The 14,682-nt window shown below is 34.6% G+C and overlaps 1 protein-coding gene across 1 annotated transcript; it reads right to left on the reverse strand.

Annotated features, from left to right (window-relative positions):
• Positions 1-406: 406 nt before the first annotated feature.
• Positions 407-12,155, reverse strand: LOC143555370 (homeobox-DDT domain protein RLT2-like). Its single transcript, XM_077044937.1, has 18 exons — positions 11,985-12,155; positions 11,486-11,893; positions 10,680-10,750; positions 10,149-10,556; positions 9,976-10,065; positions 9,302-9,466; positions 8,921-9,143; positions 7,490-7,590; positions 6,551-6,637; positions 6,298-6,450; positions 6,048-6,203; positions 5,178-5,384; positions 4,548-5,105; positions 3,133-3,516; positions 1,969-2,538; positions 1,747-1,851; positions 1,414-1,671; positions 407-1,328 (listed from the first exon to the last, which is right to left on the reverse strand). Exons 1-18 carry the CDS (start codon positions 12,097-12,099, stop codon positions 621-623), a joined length of 4,767 nt encoding a protein of 1,588 aa, XP_076901052.1. The 5' UTR covers positions 12,100-12,155; the 3' UTR covers positions 407-620.
• Between the last annotated feature and the right edge of the window lie 2,527 nt (positions 12,156-14,682).

The raw sequence follows: 14,682 nt of genomic DNA on the forward strand, positions 1-14,682 counted from the left end.
TCCATCTAGGACAATTACACATGGATCTTAAGACGCTTTCTAATGATAACCACATTGTTTGTCACCGTCGTCGAATGTCAAGGGCGGTGGCTCTACGGTGTAGAAACATAAACTTTAGGCCCTAAAATGTTTTAAGCATATTCATGCTACTCAACCCCAATGGTTCTTAGCTTCGCCTGAAAACCAAGATAGTTGCTAAGGGGTAACTTTTTAAAGGATTTTATTCTAAATATAATACATTTTGTGTGAACCATCCTCATTGATCCATTATGTAGTACATAGGCCCACCCCACCCTTGTGGTGAGATGATAAAAGTGTAGTTATCTAGCAAATATTAGGTTTCAAGCCTCACATGAGATAAAGGTGTTTTGTGAAAAATAAAATTTAGCTGTTAAAAAAAACTCAGTAAAAAATAAAAATAAAAAAGTACATAGCATATGTTAATTATATTCATTACCCAACATGGTTAACCCATCATCTATGGTCCATTTCATCACATATTAATTACTACTCTCTTACTTCCTATCCTCAAATATACATACATAAAACACAAATGCACCTGACATTTGGAGCTTCACTATTAATCCAACACCCCTATTACTAAACATTACATTACTTCGTTAATCACTATAGCCCGACGAAGACATCTCCGTTTCATCATTTGCATTAATACCTATTTGCCCTCCATCCGCATCCCCCGAGTCATCGTTAAAGAACCCGTCAACATCCACACCACCTTGATCATCATCTTCATCCTCATCCTCATCATCTTCCTCTTCACCTTCCAAACCATATCCCCCCACATACCCCTGACCCGCCACGTCATCATACACATTCTGATACCCGTCATCCACCAGCATGTCATCGTACTCATCAACCCCGTTATTCTCGTTTTCATTTTCAACCTCGTATTCCGAACTACTAATGTTTTCCGTTACACGTAGGTCTGCGATCTCTTCATCGTTCCATTCTTGGAACCCGACAACCGGACTTTCCTCGTATATAAATTCTCGGTTATCCCGTTCATTGTCGTTAGAGATCTTTACAGTCTTTTGCGGCTTTGTGTGGGCCCCACGCCGACCGCCCTTACGTCCTCCCCGACCACCACGAGCCCGTAACTGCGCACCCGACCTCCCAACACCGCCAACACTTCTCAGGGCTCTTCCGCGGCGAGCCCGGCCTCGACCCCTACCCCGCCCCCGGCCTCGCCCCGAGCTGCTCAGGTCCACCCACGTGTCTTGTAAGCTCCCAGTTCCTAATAATGACTCGGTATTGTCACCACCCTCACTGTTGTTCTTCATCACCGCCGCATATTTAGGATGCAACGTCTGCAAGAAAACCGGATATACAAAATTACAAATGTTTTCCAAACAATTGACGATTAATATTATCATTATCTTAACACTCGATTACCAGAAAATTTGTCGGTTCTCTATCTTTTTCAGCATCTTCTTTCTGACTAATCAAGTAATGAACACACGTGTCAAGTTCCATCAGCCTTAGCGCGATGCTGGATGTTGTTTCAGGTAGCCACGGTAGCACAGAAACCGACGTGTATGCTCCGTTTGTATGCAAAAGAGACGAGTTATTAGAACCCAATAACTCATCGGTTGTTTCAAAATCCCAGGACAAAAAATCCCATGTTATCGCGCTTTCTAATATCGTCAAAGCCTGAAAACGTCTTAAAGTTAGGAAAAATAAAGGGTAGATACATCATTTTAGCGTATTGACTGCGTATGCACGCACCTCGAGAAGCGATTCGGCTGTTACTGCATTAATGAGCTTCATACACCAAGATTTTCTGCACTCATCGGTCCATGACGGTTGAAGTGCTTCCAAAGGAATAGACGCCTGTAAAATAAATCCAGTTTAAAATTACAAAATTTAAAGCTACTCAATACGACTCGCTAAAATCTCAATTTGAACGGAGCTTGATCGAACTCGAGCCTATAAAAGTAAGTTTCTCACCTCAATCAATGCTAGTTGAGCTTTAAGCAATCTAAATCTAACGGGCCGGCCCGAATCCCGATTGTGAAAGTACAAATCCGAATCCCGTTTCAACTTTTCTTTAAACAGAGATATGTGATTAGGAAACGGTAAATCATTGTTAAAAAACGTCTCGAACTTATGGCAAAAACAACACTGATCATCCTCCAACCGCGATAAATCCCGACAATTATCACAAATCCTTAAAATGTGTCTGCATTGCGTGTTCCCAAATGTCATCGCGCGTAAATTCAAACACTCACCCCACATCCACTTTTCAAAATCCTCATATCGTTTCAAAGCATTAGCCATCTCATTGCCTCTTGTTCCCAATTCGATTGTAAACGAGGATGAAAATTCAGAAACGTTAGTGTTCAGAACAGATAAACTGCTGCTCGGGCTATTGAAATCCGCCGTCCCGGCTCCAGACACATTGACCCGTGTCCTGTTGACGGAGTCTTTAAAGCAGGAATCAATTCTTTGCAACATGGAGTGCAAATTCGCCTCTCGGTTCCCACGAACATCCAAAGACGCCAAAAGATCGTTGAAACTCTGCATGGAGAATTATAATTTAATGAAAACTCAAAATAGTAAAAACTTAGGGTCAACATAAAACCCTTTTTGACCTGTTACCTATTTAGGGGTGTTCATCTGTTCGGTTTTAGTTTTATTCGATTTACGTAGAAAAAAAAAACAAATAATATAGACGTGTGACCAAACCAAATAACCAAATAAGAATTCGGTTCGGTTTTGGTTAAAAACCGGACAAACTTTTTAGCTAAAATATTTTTTTACAATAATTTACTTCATTAAAAATTTTATCATAATCCACTAGTATACATAACGATATGTTAATTTGATATAACTTTTTTAAGAGTAACTACTTTAATAAATTATTATACAAATATACGCTAATTCGCTATTATATTTTTACCAAGTAACTAATTTAATTAAGTTAACATATTGTGAAAAAGATTAATTATGTTAGCATAAAAAAATGGAGTTGGGATTTTGAAACACATCACACGACATTTTCAATTAAAAATAATAATAATAATGTATATATGGTAAATATGGGTTATTCACTTATAACCGAATTCAAAAGTTGCATGACCGAAAATTGACTAAGAATTCAGTTTGTTTTACCTCCTCGGTGTCAATAAGCCTCCAACGACCGTCACAGAGCTCAACAAAGATTCTCCCAAATCCGGGATCGTTTTGTGAAGCGGATGTAATAAATTGCCAATAACGGTTTCGTCTTCGGTCACTGCCAAGTGGCAATGATCTGTATACAAACATTTCCTCGGCTTTATGGCCAATAAAAGATTTTAACTGTGCCCTTGACTTTTCAACTGCATACGCAGGTTGCAAGTCGTTTTGTGGGTCTCCCAAGTTTTCTTGACCCGGAACCAAATCATCCCCAGATGGATATTGTATTTTCATTATGAAATCTTCTTTCATACGCCTTTTATCGATTTGGGCCTCAGCCCACATCTGCTTCTTTGTTGCCATTGCTGCCTCTAACCGTTCCTGCAAAAATGAGGTGTTTGCAATTTTCAAAGCGATTAGGGGTGTAAACAAGCCAATCCGCACGTGAGCCGCTCAAGATCAGCTCGCTAAAAGTTAGAAGGGAGCCAAGTTAAATGAGCTAGAGCCTAAAAATAAGCTTGTGCAACAAACAAGCCCGAGCCTGAGCTTCATTTATAAAACTCGTTCCAAGCCACTCATGAGTTACTCGAGATCGGCTCACTAAAAGCTCAAATCGAGCCAAACACAAACGAGCCCTAGCTTGACCTTCATTAATAAAACTTAACCCAGCTTAAAACGAGCCCTATTATTTTTTATTAAATATAGTAAACAGATATTTATAATGGAGAAGTAGAATTAAGGTTAAGGATTTTTAGGAACAAAGGAATTCCTTAGGGTTCCTTAGGGCTTCTATTTACCTTATTTTGGCCACATATATAGTATTAGTATATTTTTTCCATATATTATTATTATTATTATTATTAGTAGTAGTAGTAGTAGTAGTAGTAGTATTATTATCATTATTATTATTATTACTGTTGAACTTTGATTTCTTTTGTATTGCTTCATACATATGTTTTTTAGAGCTGAGGGTCTCTCTGGAAGCCACCTCTTTATCCCTTTGGATAGAGGTACGGTGTGCCTACATCCCACCCTCCCCAGACCCTACCTATAGCTTGGCTGTTGGTGGGACTACACTGGATATGATTGATTGATTGAGATATTTATAAAATAATTATTACTATACATAAAAAATTTTGTAAAAATAAGTAAACAATATATATGTTATAAATAAATAAAAAATAATTAAAAAAATATAAAAAATACCAATGCATATAAAGTAATTAAATATTTAATGAATGGGCCAAGCCCGAGCTTGAAAACCAACTCACGAGCCAACAGCCGAGCTCGAGCTCGAGGCTAGAGAAGATCGGGCTTGGTTCGGCACATTCACACACCTAAAAGTGGTAATGTGGTATTATAAACTGTTAGATAATTTAATGAACAAATACACGTGAAATAAATATTAGTACCTCAAGAACAACACGTACAGAATTCCCTTCATTTGCAACCACTGTTAAGGCAACAAGCGCGTTAAGTCGTTCTTCAACACTCAAATCCGAATACTCACTTTCCATAAGCCCTTGAACCCACGACTCACCCAAAACACTTTCATCAACTATGTTATCCTCATCTACAACCCCCTTGCGGGCCATGCCAATATTAGGCCGGTCATCCGAAATGTCAACCTTCATGGGTATTTGCGACTTTACACCTGAATTTCCGATGCTGATGTCATCAACGTCGGGATCATCGGGAATGTCACTTTCAGAATCGTCATCTTTTTCAGCATCGTCTCGTTCGGGGTCAAAAGCTTCTTCTCCGTCAAAATACCCGTTTTTGAATCTATGGATTTTTTCTAGTGCAGCGTTTATTATCGCGTCTCTATCAGCAGGGTCCTTTCGGTAAGGAGTTTTTAAACAATATGTTGACGGGGCAGTTCTTTCAAAAAGCTTAGTGTCTCTTGATAATGCAGCAGCAATTGACGCCTCTGGTGTTTTGCTCGTTGTAAGATCCCGAAGCCCAGATTTCTAAAAAGAGAAAATATTATTAAAGAAAATGAACGGCGCAACCTACACATGGGTAAAAGATATAAAATTTACCTGAATTTTTTCAGCAACATCTAATATTGAAAGACCATTGCTGTCCTCAAGTGAAAGAATATGAAAGGCAGCATATTTGACCGTCCCGGGGGTCAACCGATGTCTAGATCTTTTATTGGAAAACCCGCGCTCCTGCATGATAGCAAGTGCGTTTTCGGCTGCGGCCCCACTACGTAAATTTGAAATAATATCTCCACCATTGACACCCTGCATTTCTCAAAAAAAATAAAAATTTTTAAAATAATGATAATAGAAAAGCAAAAAAAAAAAGGTACATGAAGTCCCACTAGGAGGAAAGCAAAAGTAAAGATTACAAGTGGCGAAATGAGCAGGCCAAACGGGTTGGCTGATAGGTCGAACCAGTCAACTTTCAGTACGTGCCACGCCAACCCACGAAGAAATTAGTTTTTCTTTTTGTTAAAATATAAGAGATGAATTGTTTATATACAATCAAAGATTCTAGAAGCGGCGAAATGGACGAGTCAGGTGAGATGGGTAATGGGCCAAACCGTTTATATTTAAGTGTGTCCACAGCCAACCCGCTAACAAAATTTTGTTTTCTTTTCTACACAAGAATTGTGATTTGTGAATATATAAACATAAATGATTTATACACGTATAAAGATCATACAGGCAATGAATTGGTCGGGTCAGATGAGCTGGGGGTTGAACCAGTTCAATTTCAGTACGAGCTAGACCAATCCACGACCAAATTTTTGTTTTTTTTCTTTTTATTAATATATATATACAAACATAACCGTTAAATGTATAATAATAAATTAACATGGGATAACGTAAGTTTAACCGATTTATTCATAACCAACTCGAAAACTGCAATCTACTAGATAGTAAAATGGAAGGAAAAAGCACCTCGTTTTCTTCACGAGGGTTGTCTTGATCAGCACTCCTCTTTGTCAATTTTGGCCCATATCCCACAGAAAGAGCAAACTGACGCAATATCTCGGGCCAAGTTAATGGGCTTAAGTGGCGTTGCCAGCTACGTATATCAAAACCCCAAGCAAACGCCTGAAAATTATTATCATAAAACCATTAATCATGATGATAAATCATATAGCATATCTTGTCAAAATTCATGTATATAAAGAAATTACTAAATTACCCCTTCAACAATGTGTGGATGACCGCCACCTGGATTTGGGGCACTTGCTTGATTTGGTCCTAAAGAAGATGAAGGCACCCTTGAAACATCTTCAATGTCTTTAACAATGGATTTTATAAGTGCTACATGAATTTCTCCCAATAATCTTGGGTCCTACAGGTATTTGGATGAGGGTTAGAAACGTATTTTTGATAGTGAATATGAAACATAAGCAAAAGAATCAAATTCTTTGAAATTAATGTAAAGAGCTCACGTGATCATGAAAGGCTTGAATGAACTCATCAAGGGTAAAAGGCCAAAGTCCGAGAACATCCGCAAAAGTAATTAAGAATTTCCATACCTGAGAAATATGCGAGTCAAATGAATTCTTGTATCAAACATAAATAATAAATAATTAGATAAAAATATACACACACGCACACACACACACATAGAGAGAGAGAGAGTTTCATTGCAAAACATTAATTATTGCAACAAACCTAAATCATTTATTTTTCTTATCAAGAATTCATACTTTATAAATCTTTTACATCTTACATACAATATATCTATGCTATGTATATAAAAAAAATCATATGTTTTTACTTCATTTATAAACGTTTACCTACACATGTAGGAAATAACAAACCTAAATCATTTATTTTTCTTATCAAGGATTCATACTTTATAAATAAACAAAATCCGTTTATTTATATTTCCTACACATGTGCAAATCTTGTGTAGGATATGTTTCCTAAATGTGTAGGTAAATGTTTATAAATGAAGTAAAAACATATGATTTTTTCATATACATAACATAGATATATTTGTAAGTAAGATGTAAAAGATTTATAAAGTATGAATCCTTGATTAGAAAAATAAACGATTTAGGTTTGTTGTTTCCTACATGTGTAGGTAAACGTTTATAAATATATAAACATTTTACCTACACATTTAGGAAACATATCCTACACAAGATTTGCACATGTGTAGGAAATATAAATAAACGGATTTTATTTATAATTTCAGAATATTACAGGAAATTAATAAACATTGCATTTCAAGAACTTTAACATTCTAATTTTTTAAATAAAAATAATGAATGGTTTATTTTATTCTTTCTGCTAAAAACCCTCCCATACATACATATTTTATAAATAAACATAGAAAATTACACACACACACGCAAACACATATATATATAAATTTTTACCATAAGAAGATTGCCAATGTTCTCCTCGGAATCAATCCATGGCTGAATTGTAAATGGCTTTTTCAAGTGCACGGATTTAGGAGGAAATTCAGGGAGCATATCTACATAAATGAAGATCTTGTTAGCCACATAAGCATGAAATGATAAAATAAAAAACTACTAGATGGCTTTAATCACCCAAAATTAGAGGTGGCAAATGGGTTGGGTTGGGTCGAAACGGGTCATGGGTTGGAACGGGTTAGGGTCGAAACGGGTCACTTAAAAATAGAGTTGTTTTGGTTCGGGTCGGAACGGGTTAGGGTCAACAGGTTCAGGTTAGAACGGGCCAAGGTCGGAACGGGTCAAAACGGGTTTCGGGTCCTTTTTTTTGGACCAACGAATCAGCACGTTTTCAACACGTTACAGCTCGTTTTAACAGAAAAAGCTCGTTTAAGAGATTTTTCAGTTCATTTCAGCACCTAACAGCTCATTTTCGTTTAAGCGATTTTTCAGTTCGTTTCAGCACCTAACAGCTTGTTTAAGCGATTTTTAAGTTCGTTTTAGCACCTAACAGCGCTTAAGCGATTTTTCAGTTCGTTTCAGCACCTAACAGCTCGTTTAAGCAATTTTTCAGTTCGTTTTGTTTCAGCACGTTTTTGTTCCGTTTTCGTCGACTTTTCAGTTTCGGTTAATTTGTCAATTGTTTTTTTTTGTTGTTGAACGAGAACAACGGACGAAACGTTTTAGTTTTTTTACTTTTTTTGTTTTTGTTTTATATTTTGAGTTATGATTTTTTAATTATTTTTTTGATTTTTTTTAGAGTTTTTATTAAGATCAAAAATCCTAAAAAAAGTTTCAAAAAAAAACAATAAAAAATCGTAACTCAAAATATAAATAAAAAACGAAAAAACTAAAATGTTTTCGCCGTTGTCCTCGTTCATAAAAAAAGACAAATTAACCGAAACTGAAAAGTCGACGAAAACGAAACAAAAACCAAAATCGACCCGTCCAATGCGAAAACTCGAAAGAAACCGAAATCCAACCCGTCCAGTGCTAAAACTCGTGTTGGCACGAAACCTGATCCCAGCCGAAACCTAAACCGATCTCGTTACAATCTAAAATCAGTTTCAACCCGAACATGTCAGTTTTCCTTAAGACACTAACCCACATCGACCCATATAGTTAAATTTGTCAACCCATTTTGACCCGAAAATAAGAATGTGAAATTTCAAGTGACCCATTTTGACCCATTTAATTAAAACCTATGACCCAAATCAACCCATTTAAATTTTAAAACAACCCAAATTGACCCATTTGAAATGATTTGGGTCAAGGTTGCCACCCCTACCAAAAATCCAGCCCGGCTGATTTCCACACATATAAAAAATGACCCGTTTTTTGACCCGCCCACTTTGGACGCCCCTAATTACTATATCATCAAATGATGTATACCTCTGAGTGACTCAATATTTTCTAAAGTGTCACTATCAAGTGACATCATTGAGGGCAAGCCTTTATTTTTGGCAGCTATTTCCATCAATTCCAAACGCTCATCATCGATTAATTCCAAAGATTCTTTTGCAATTCTTCTTGCAGCTGCCCTATCATTTGCTGCTTTTAGTCTTGCGGCCTCTTTCTCCCTACGCATATCTTCTTTAAGTCGTAACTTTTCCGCCTAATATAAAACAATGTAAATATATATATATATATATATATTAGTTACAAAGATTATAAAACAGGATCACAGATTCCAAGGGAGTGTTTGGATGTGTGTTAGTTATTAAATGTGTGTCTAAGCACACCCTGAATAGAATAACAACCGTCAAGACTTACTCTTATTGACTCCTTTTGTAAAAACTTAACCCTGCGCTCCATTTCTCGTCTTTGTTCTCTTTGGTATCTTTCCTCCTCACGTTGTCTCTCACGCAATAACCTTTCTTCCTCTTTTCGGCGTTCACGGTCTTGTCTCTCCATTTCTTTTCTCATTTGTTCCTCTCTCTTCAATTTTAAATAATAATTGAAAAAATCAGATTATTATCATAATGTTAAAAGGTTTGGTGAATTATATTTATAAGTCGATTGTTTATACTGTTTAAAAAGCAAAGGAGAATATCATATATACTCCTACAAACTTATAAACCATCATATATACCAAATTTAAATGAAACTTTAAATTAAAACCATTTTACCCTTATCAAAAGTATGATTTTTTAACCAATCAAGTTCTCTTTATGATTATACTATGTAGAAAAAAGGTGTTTATATTGTCTTCTTGGTGGCTTTGAAAATTTGACGAATAATACATTTTTTAGAATATCACCTAGAAAAATAAATTTAAGTTATTAAAATCTTGAGTTAGTAGATAAATATATAACTTTAAATTTACAAATGTGTAAATTTAAAATTTTAAAGTTTTAGAAAAGTAAGGGTAAAACAATCATTTATTAAATTGTTTTAACAAATCAGTAAATTTGATATTTTAACTCGTTTTTGAGGGATAAAAATACCTTTCTTCTCATCATATCTTGCTTTTCAAGCTCTTTCCTAATCCTTTTTTCATGGGCTTCAACCTCTTTTGCTATTCTTGCTTCTTCACTCTGTCCAACGTACATGAAACCGAAAAAAAAAATTAACCAAAATCAATAATCAAAACAAAATTTGAAAAATAACAAAGACCCACCTTCCGTTTTCTTTCAATTCGTGTGATCTCCTCCTCATGGGTCACAACAGCCAGTGTAACAAACGGATTCTCAATTCCTGCTATCGGGTGAGCAGGAGGGGTAGAAGTGTCAATTCCAAGGCTCACAGTAGACGAGCTTTTACGTGCAACATTATCTAATTCCATAGATGGGCCCGGTCTTCCTTGCTGAGGTGGCAAAATGTTAACCGACCCGGGAACACTGTATGCAGTGAGCATAGGGGCTCGACTGCTTGCAGCATTGGTCGGTGAACCATAATATTGAGATGGCGTTGCTCTATCCAAAGAATCAGTTCGAACAAACGGTTGTTCAGGTAGAAATTGGTATTCTTGGAGAGGCTTCACACCGCCCTGAGAGTTGACTTTTACATCGGTGAAACCAGATTTTATCTGGTCAAAAGTCAACCGCATGTCAACCCAAATTTGACATTAGAGAGACGAAAGTGTACGATGAACATTGTGAAAGTTTATAATATAAATAAAAAATTATAAAATCAAAGAGATAAGTCAAACCTTAACGGGCTTTGCATCGGGGCGCTCGTATAGTTTAGCTTCATAAGGTCGAAGAGTTAAATTCGGTTGAACTGAAAATAGTGACCACATAATTATAAATAGATTTTTATAATATAAATCAAATAAAAAAGCTTATTTAAAAATTTTCTCATTATGCACTAGTGCTAGTTAAACTAAAACTTATAAATGATTAAATATGGTAAGAAACTACAAAATAAAATTAAAAATAAATAGAAAAAATAAAATTAAAAAACAAAACCTTTTGTTGAACGAGGAATTATAGGTGTTAAAAGCGGGAATGAATTTGAAACAACCAAAAAAGTGAACAATTTATGCAATTATTTCAAAATGTATGTTGATCAAACATATAAAATGGAATTTTGTTAAACATCACATGCGACTTTAACAATATGTTAATTTTGCAAGGTAAGCATCTTAAAGTTAAATCAGCTTTAAACTGACCTCCAAAGGATGTTGTGAATATGTTTCGTGCAATTATTGTAATAAAACAGATGTTATGGTTAAAATACTAGCAATCCTATTTGGAATGAAAATGCCAAACAGACACACATATGTATATCACATTTATGTTGTTACATAACCGCCTTATGCATCACGGTTTATGTGGTTCTCTACTTAATATTGGGTGTGGCCATCTATGTATGTATGCATATATATATAAATATAAAAGTATATATATTCCTTAGGATTCATTTACATAAAAATGTTATTTTGGTCATGTTATCTATTACTTCCTTGAATAACTATTTTCTACAGAAAACTAAAACAAGCTTATAATACATTACCTATTGGTGCACCAAACGCGCCAGGTGGCAACGGGTCAAACTCCATTCCAAGAACAGGACCTTCCTCACGTAACCGCTGACCTAACTGCGCCTCAACAAACGCAACTGCCCGAGCCTCAGAAACGGCATGTGGCGACTCATAATACCTTTTCACAGATGACATCTCACTACCTGACGCAACTACACTGCCACTAACAAGAGAGACAGCTCGGTCCTTTTGACAGTCAGAATCGGACCCACCGGAAGCATTTCCATCTAACCCCTCCCCAGATTTGGAGCTTTTAACGGGTGGCGTTGTTTTTCGATCTTTTAAGCGCCTATGACAAAACCACATCTGTAACTGGCGATCCGTTAAACCCAACTGCAGCGATAAATCTGCTCGGAGTTGCTCGGACGGGTAGGACTCAACTGAAGATCAAATCAAGCAACAATCTTTCTTTCTTTATTTATTTAACCAAAAGCAAATAGAAAAAGATTGATTATGAATATCATCACTAACCGGCATAAGTCCTCTCAAGAATCTCCAACTGAAAAGCAGTCTTCATCTTCCTTTTCACCTTAATCTCACCATCCGCCGGAATCTTGTTGTTTTCTGCATCCAGCCCGCCGTCCATTTCAGCCAAATCGAACAACTAGGGTTTGGTGGGAGATGATGTATGTATGTATGAAACTAGGGTTATTAATATTATTGTTTGAAGAAGAAAAGGTAAGAATTAATTCTTCTTTCTCTCTCTATGATGGATGGATGGATGGATGATCAGTGAAAGAGATGTGCGGTGGATTGACGAATTGTTTGTGATAATAAATGAAATGAAATGTATAAAAACAAACAAAAGTAAGTAAGTAAAATGTATTAATAATAATTAAAACAAAAACAATTAACAGTATATGTTCTTGGGCGTATGAATATGGATTAAAAGTAGTAGTAGTAGTAGAACGAACACCAAAACCAAAAGCACTCCTCTTTCTCTCTCTACAAAACAACACCATTTTTTCAATTTCTCTCACTAAAAGAAAAATGAAAAAAAGAATCATTTTCTGAATAATAATTTTTGTATGGATAATCCCGTAACGGGTACTAGGAAACACACACCAGGGAGATAGATCGATTCATTCAAGATCGAGTTTTTTTCTTTTTTTAATGTTTTGAGTGTAAGATAATTTCCTCCAATGATTCCAGAACACGCGCCTTCTAGTTGTTAATTCTTGTTTTTTTAAAATAATATTTATATTATATGTAGGATAAGGTTAACGTACAGATGAAATTAACGTGCTAAACGTGAAAATCAAATAATATAATGACATAATTACTCTACTTGTATATATAATTATTTTACGTTAATTTTATTTGTATATATATACTAGCTTTTAGCCTGCGGGTTACTTTTAGTTTCTTTTTAATAATTGTTTTTTTTTAATTATTGTTTATGTATATTTTTCATGTATGACGTGTTTAAGTCTTAAATTTAAAGGCTACATGAACTTATTAAATATGTTATATTTATTAGTTGTAGTTAAAATATAGTTTTTTTGTTTTTTGTTTATATCTCAAATGGGTCTCATTGGTCTAGTTTATAACGTGACCCAACATTTTGTTATTTAAGATACGAATTTTCGTCTTAATATACATGAATGCATAAAGAAATTTATATGGTTTGTGTTATTTCCATTTGTATTGAATTGTTACGGTTCGTTGGTGATGTAGAACGTGTATGTTGTTTAATGGATCATCAAAAATGAGCTCTCATGTGTTTGTCAATTAATGTAGCCCAACATTTTGTTTTTTATTGTTTAAAATATGTATTTTGTACTTGATAGTGAATTGAGCTTTTAATAAATTGATGTATTTGAATTTCTATAGACACATTCTAGTTCTATGTCTATCTGAAATGGGTATGTCATGTGTTATCATTTCATTTTTGGGTGGATTATTAATTTATTATATTTTTTTTTCTAGTGTGATGTATAGTTTATGATTTTCTTATTATTTGGTATCTATTTTTTGTATTTATAAATTTTGTAGTTTAGCTATTCTTGTGTATTAAAAGAACATTTAATTTGTTAATTAATTTATATTCTTATCAAATATAATAGAAGCTATATTAGTTTATGAATTATATTCACGAAAATTTTATGATCATATGTAAAAACTAAGTTTTTAAAAATTTACTTTTTATTAATAGTGTATACGTTTTTAATATTTTATACATAAATTTTTGTATTATGAAGTTTTGTAGATTTATTTCTTTTTTATATTTTAAAATGGGTAATAATTGGAAGCCGTCATTTGAAAGTAACGCTAAAATGATAATAAACCGTCTTGAGAAACTCTTTTCTCGTCTGTTTTATTAAATCATTCGTTTCATCTAATAATTAGAAACCCTAAGTTAATATTCTCCTTAATTGTGACGAATTTTGTTGTTAAGTGAAAGTTTTGTAGGTTGTTGAAGGGATTTGTGTTTGTTCTTTAGATTATTTAATCAAACATTGTGTCAATAACAATTTACAACCACTTTTAAAATAATATATTGGTTTTAAATAATCCCAACCATCACATTTTTGCTACTGCCGATCATAACTAACGAAATGATTAAAGACAATCCCACTTTTAATCATTTTTTTCTACTAATGAAATATGACTAACGAAATCCTAACGTCGTTAGTTTTCATGATGTGACATTCTTATTTGGCACATATGTGGCATGCTTATGTGACATATTGCACTGCCACTACCACCACCACCATGGCAGTCACCACAACCACAACCGCCACCACCACCAGTTTCCTAAAAATAAAATATTTATATATGTTTTATTGGGTGAATTTTGACTTTTGAAGTCAAGCCAACAAGTTTAAAAAGAAGATAAACTAATAATGTGAATCTTGTCACTTAACTTCTAGAGTTCACATGGTACTTCAATGAAGCAAGTGATAATACAAGCTTTAACCTTGATAGGCCAAATATGAAGTTGATATTATGACTCGTTTATAAGCAGTCCATTACAAAGCATGATCACAAAGAAATTGTGTATATGTTGTATCTTCTTTATCAGAAGAATTATATTTTGAGGATACAATGGAGCTACAATAGCATTCAACTTCTGTCAATGTATTTATAAAATTATGTCAAGGTTATGTCGGACTGCGCGAATCCGTTAGCATGATTACAAAAACATAATGCAATAAATTTCAGACGA

Source organism: Bidens hawaiensis, unplaced genomic scaffold (assembly GCF_021521415.1).
Source record: "Bidens hawaiensis isolate Kalapana, Puna unplaced genomic scaffold, B.hawaiensis_p1.1 tig00018053_1, whole genome shotgun sequence".
NCBI lineage: Eukaryota > Viridiplantae > Streptophyta > Magnoliopsida > Asterales > Asteraceae > Bidens > Bidens hawaiensis.

What these genes read in the sequence shown, in the direction of transcription:
- LOC143555370 (XM_077044937.1), bottom strand. Translation starts at nt 12,099, where the DNA reads ATGGACGGCGGGCTGGATGCAGAAAACAACAAGATTCCGGCGGATGGT. An exon ending in ACCCTCGTGAAGAAAACGAG is followed by an intron (nt 5,385 to 6,047) that starts GTGCTTTTTCCT and finishes TGAGAAATGCAG; the next exon opens with GGTGTCAATGGTGGAGATAT. An exon ending in CTGTACGTGTTGTTCTTGAG is followed by an intron (nt 3,517 to 4,547) that starts GTACTAATATTT and finishes TCATTTTTGCAG; the next exon opens with GAACGGTTAGAGGCAGCAAT.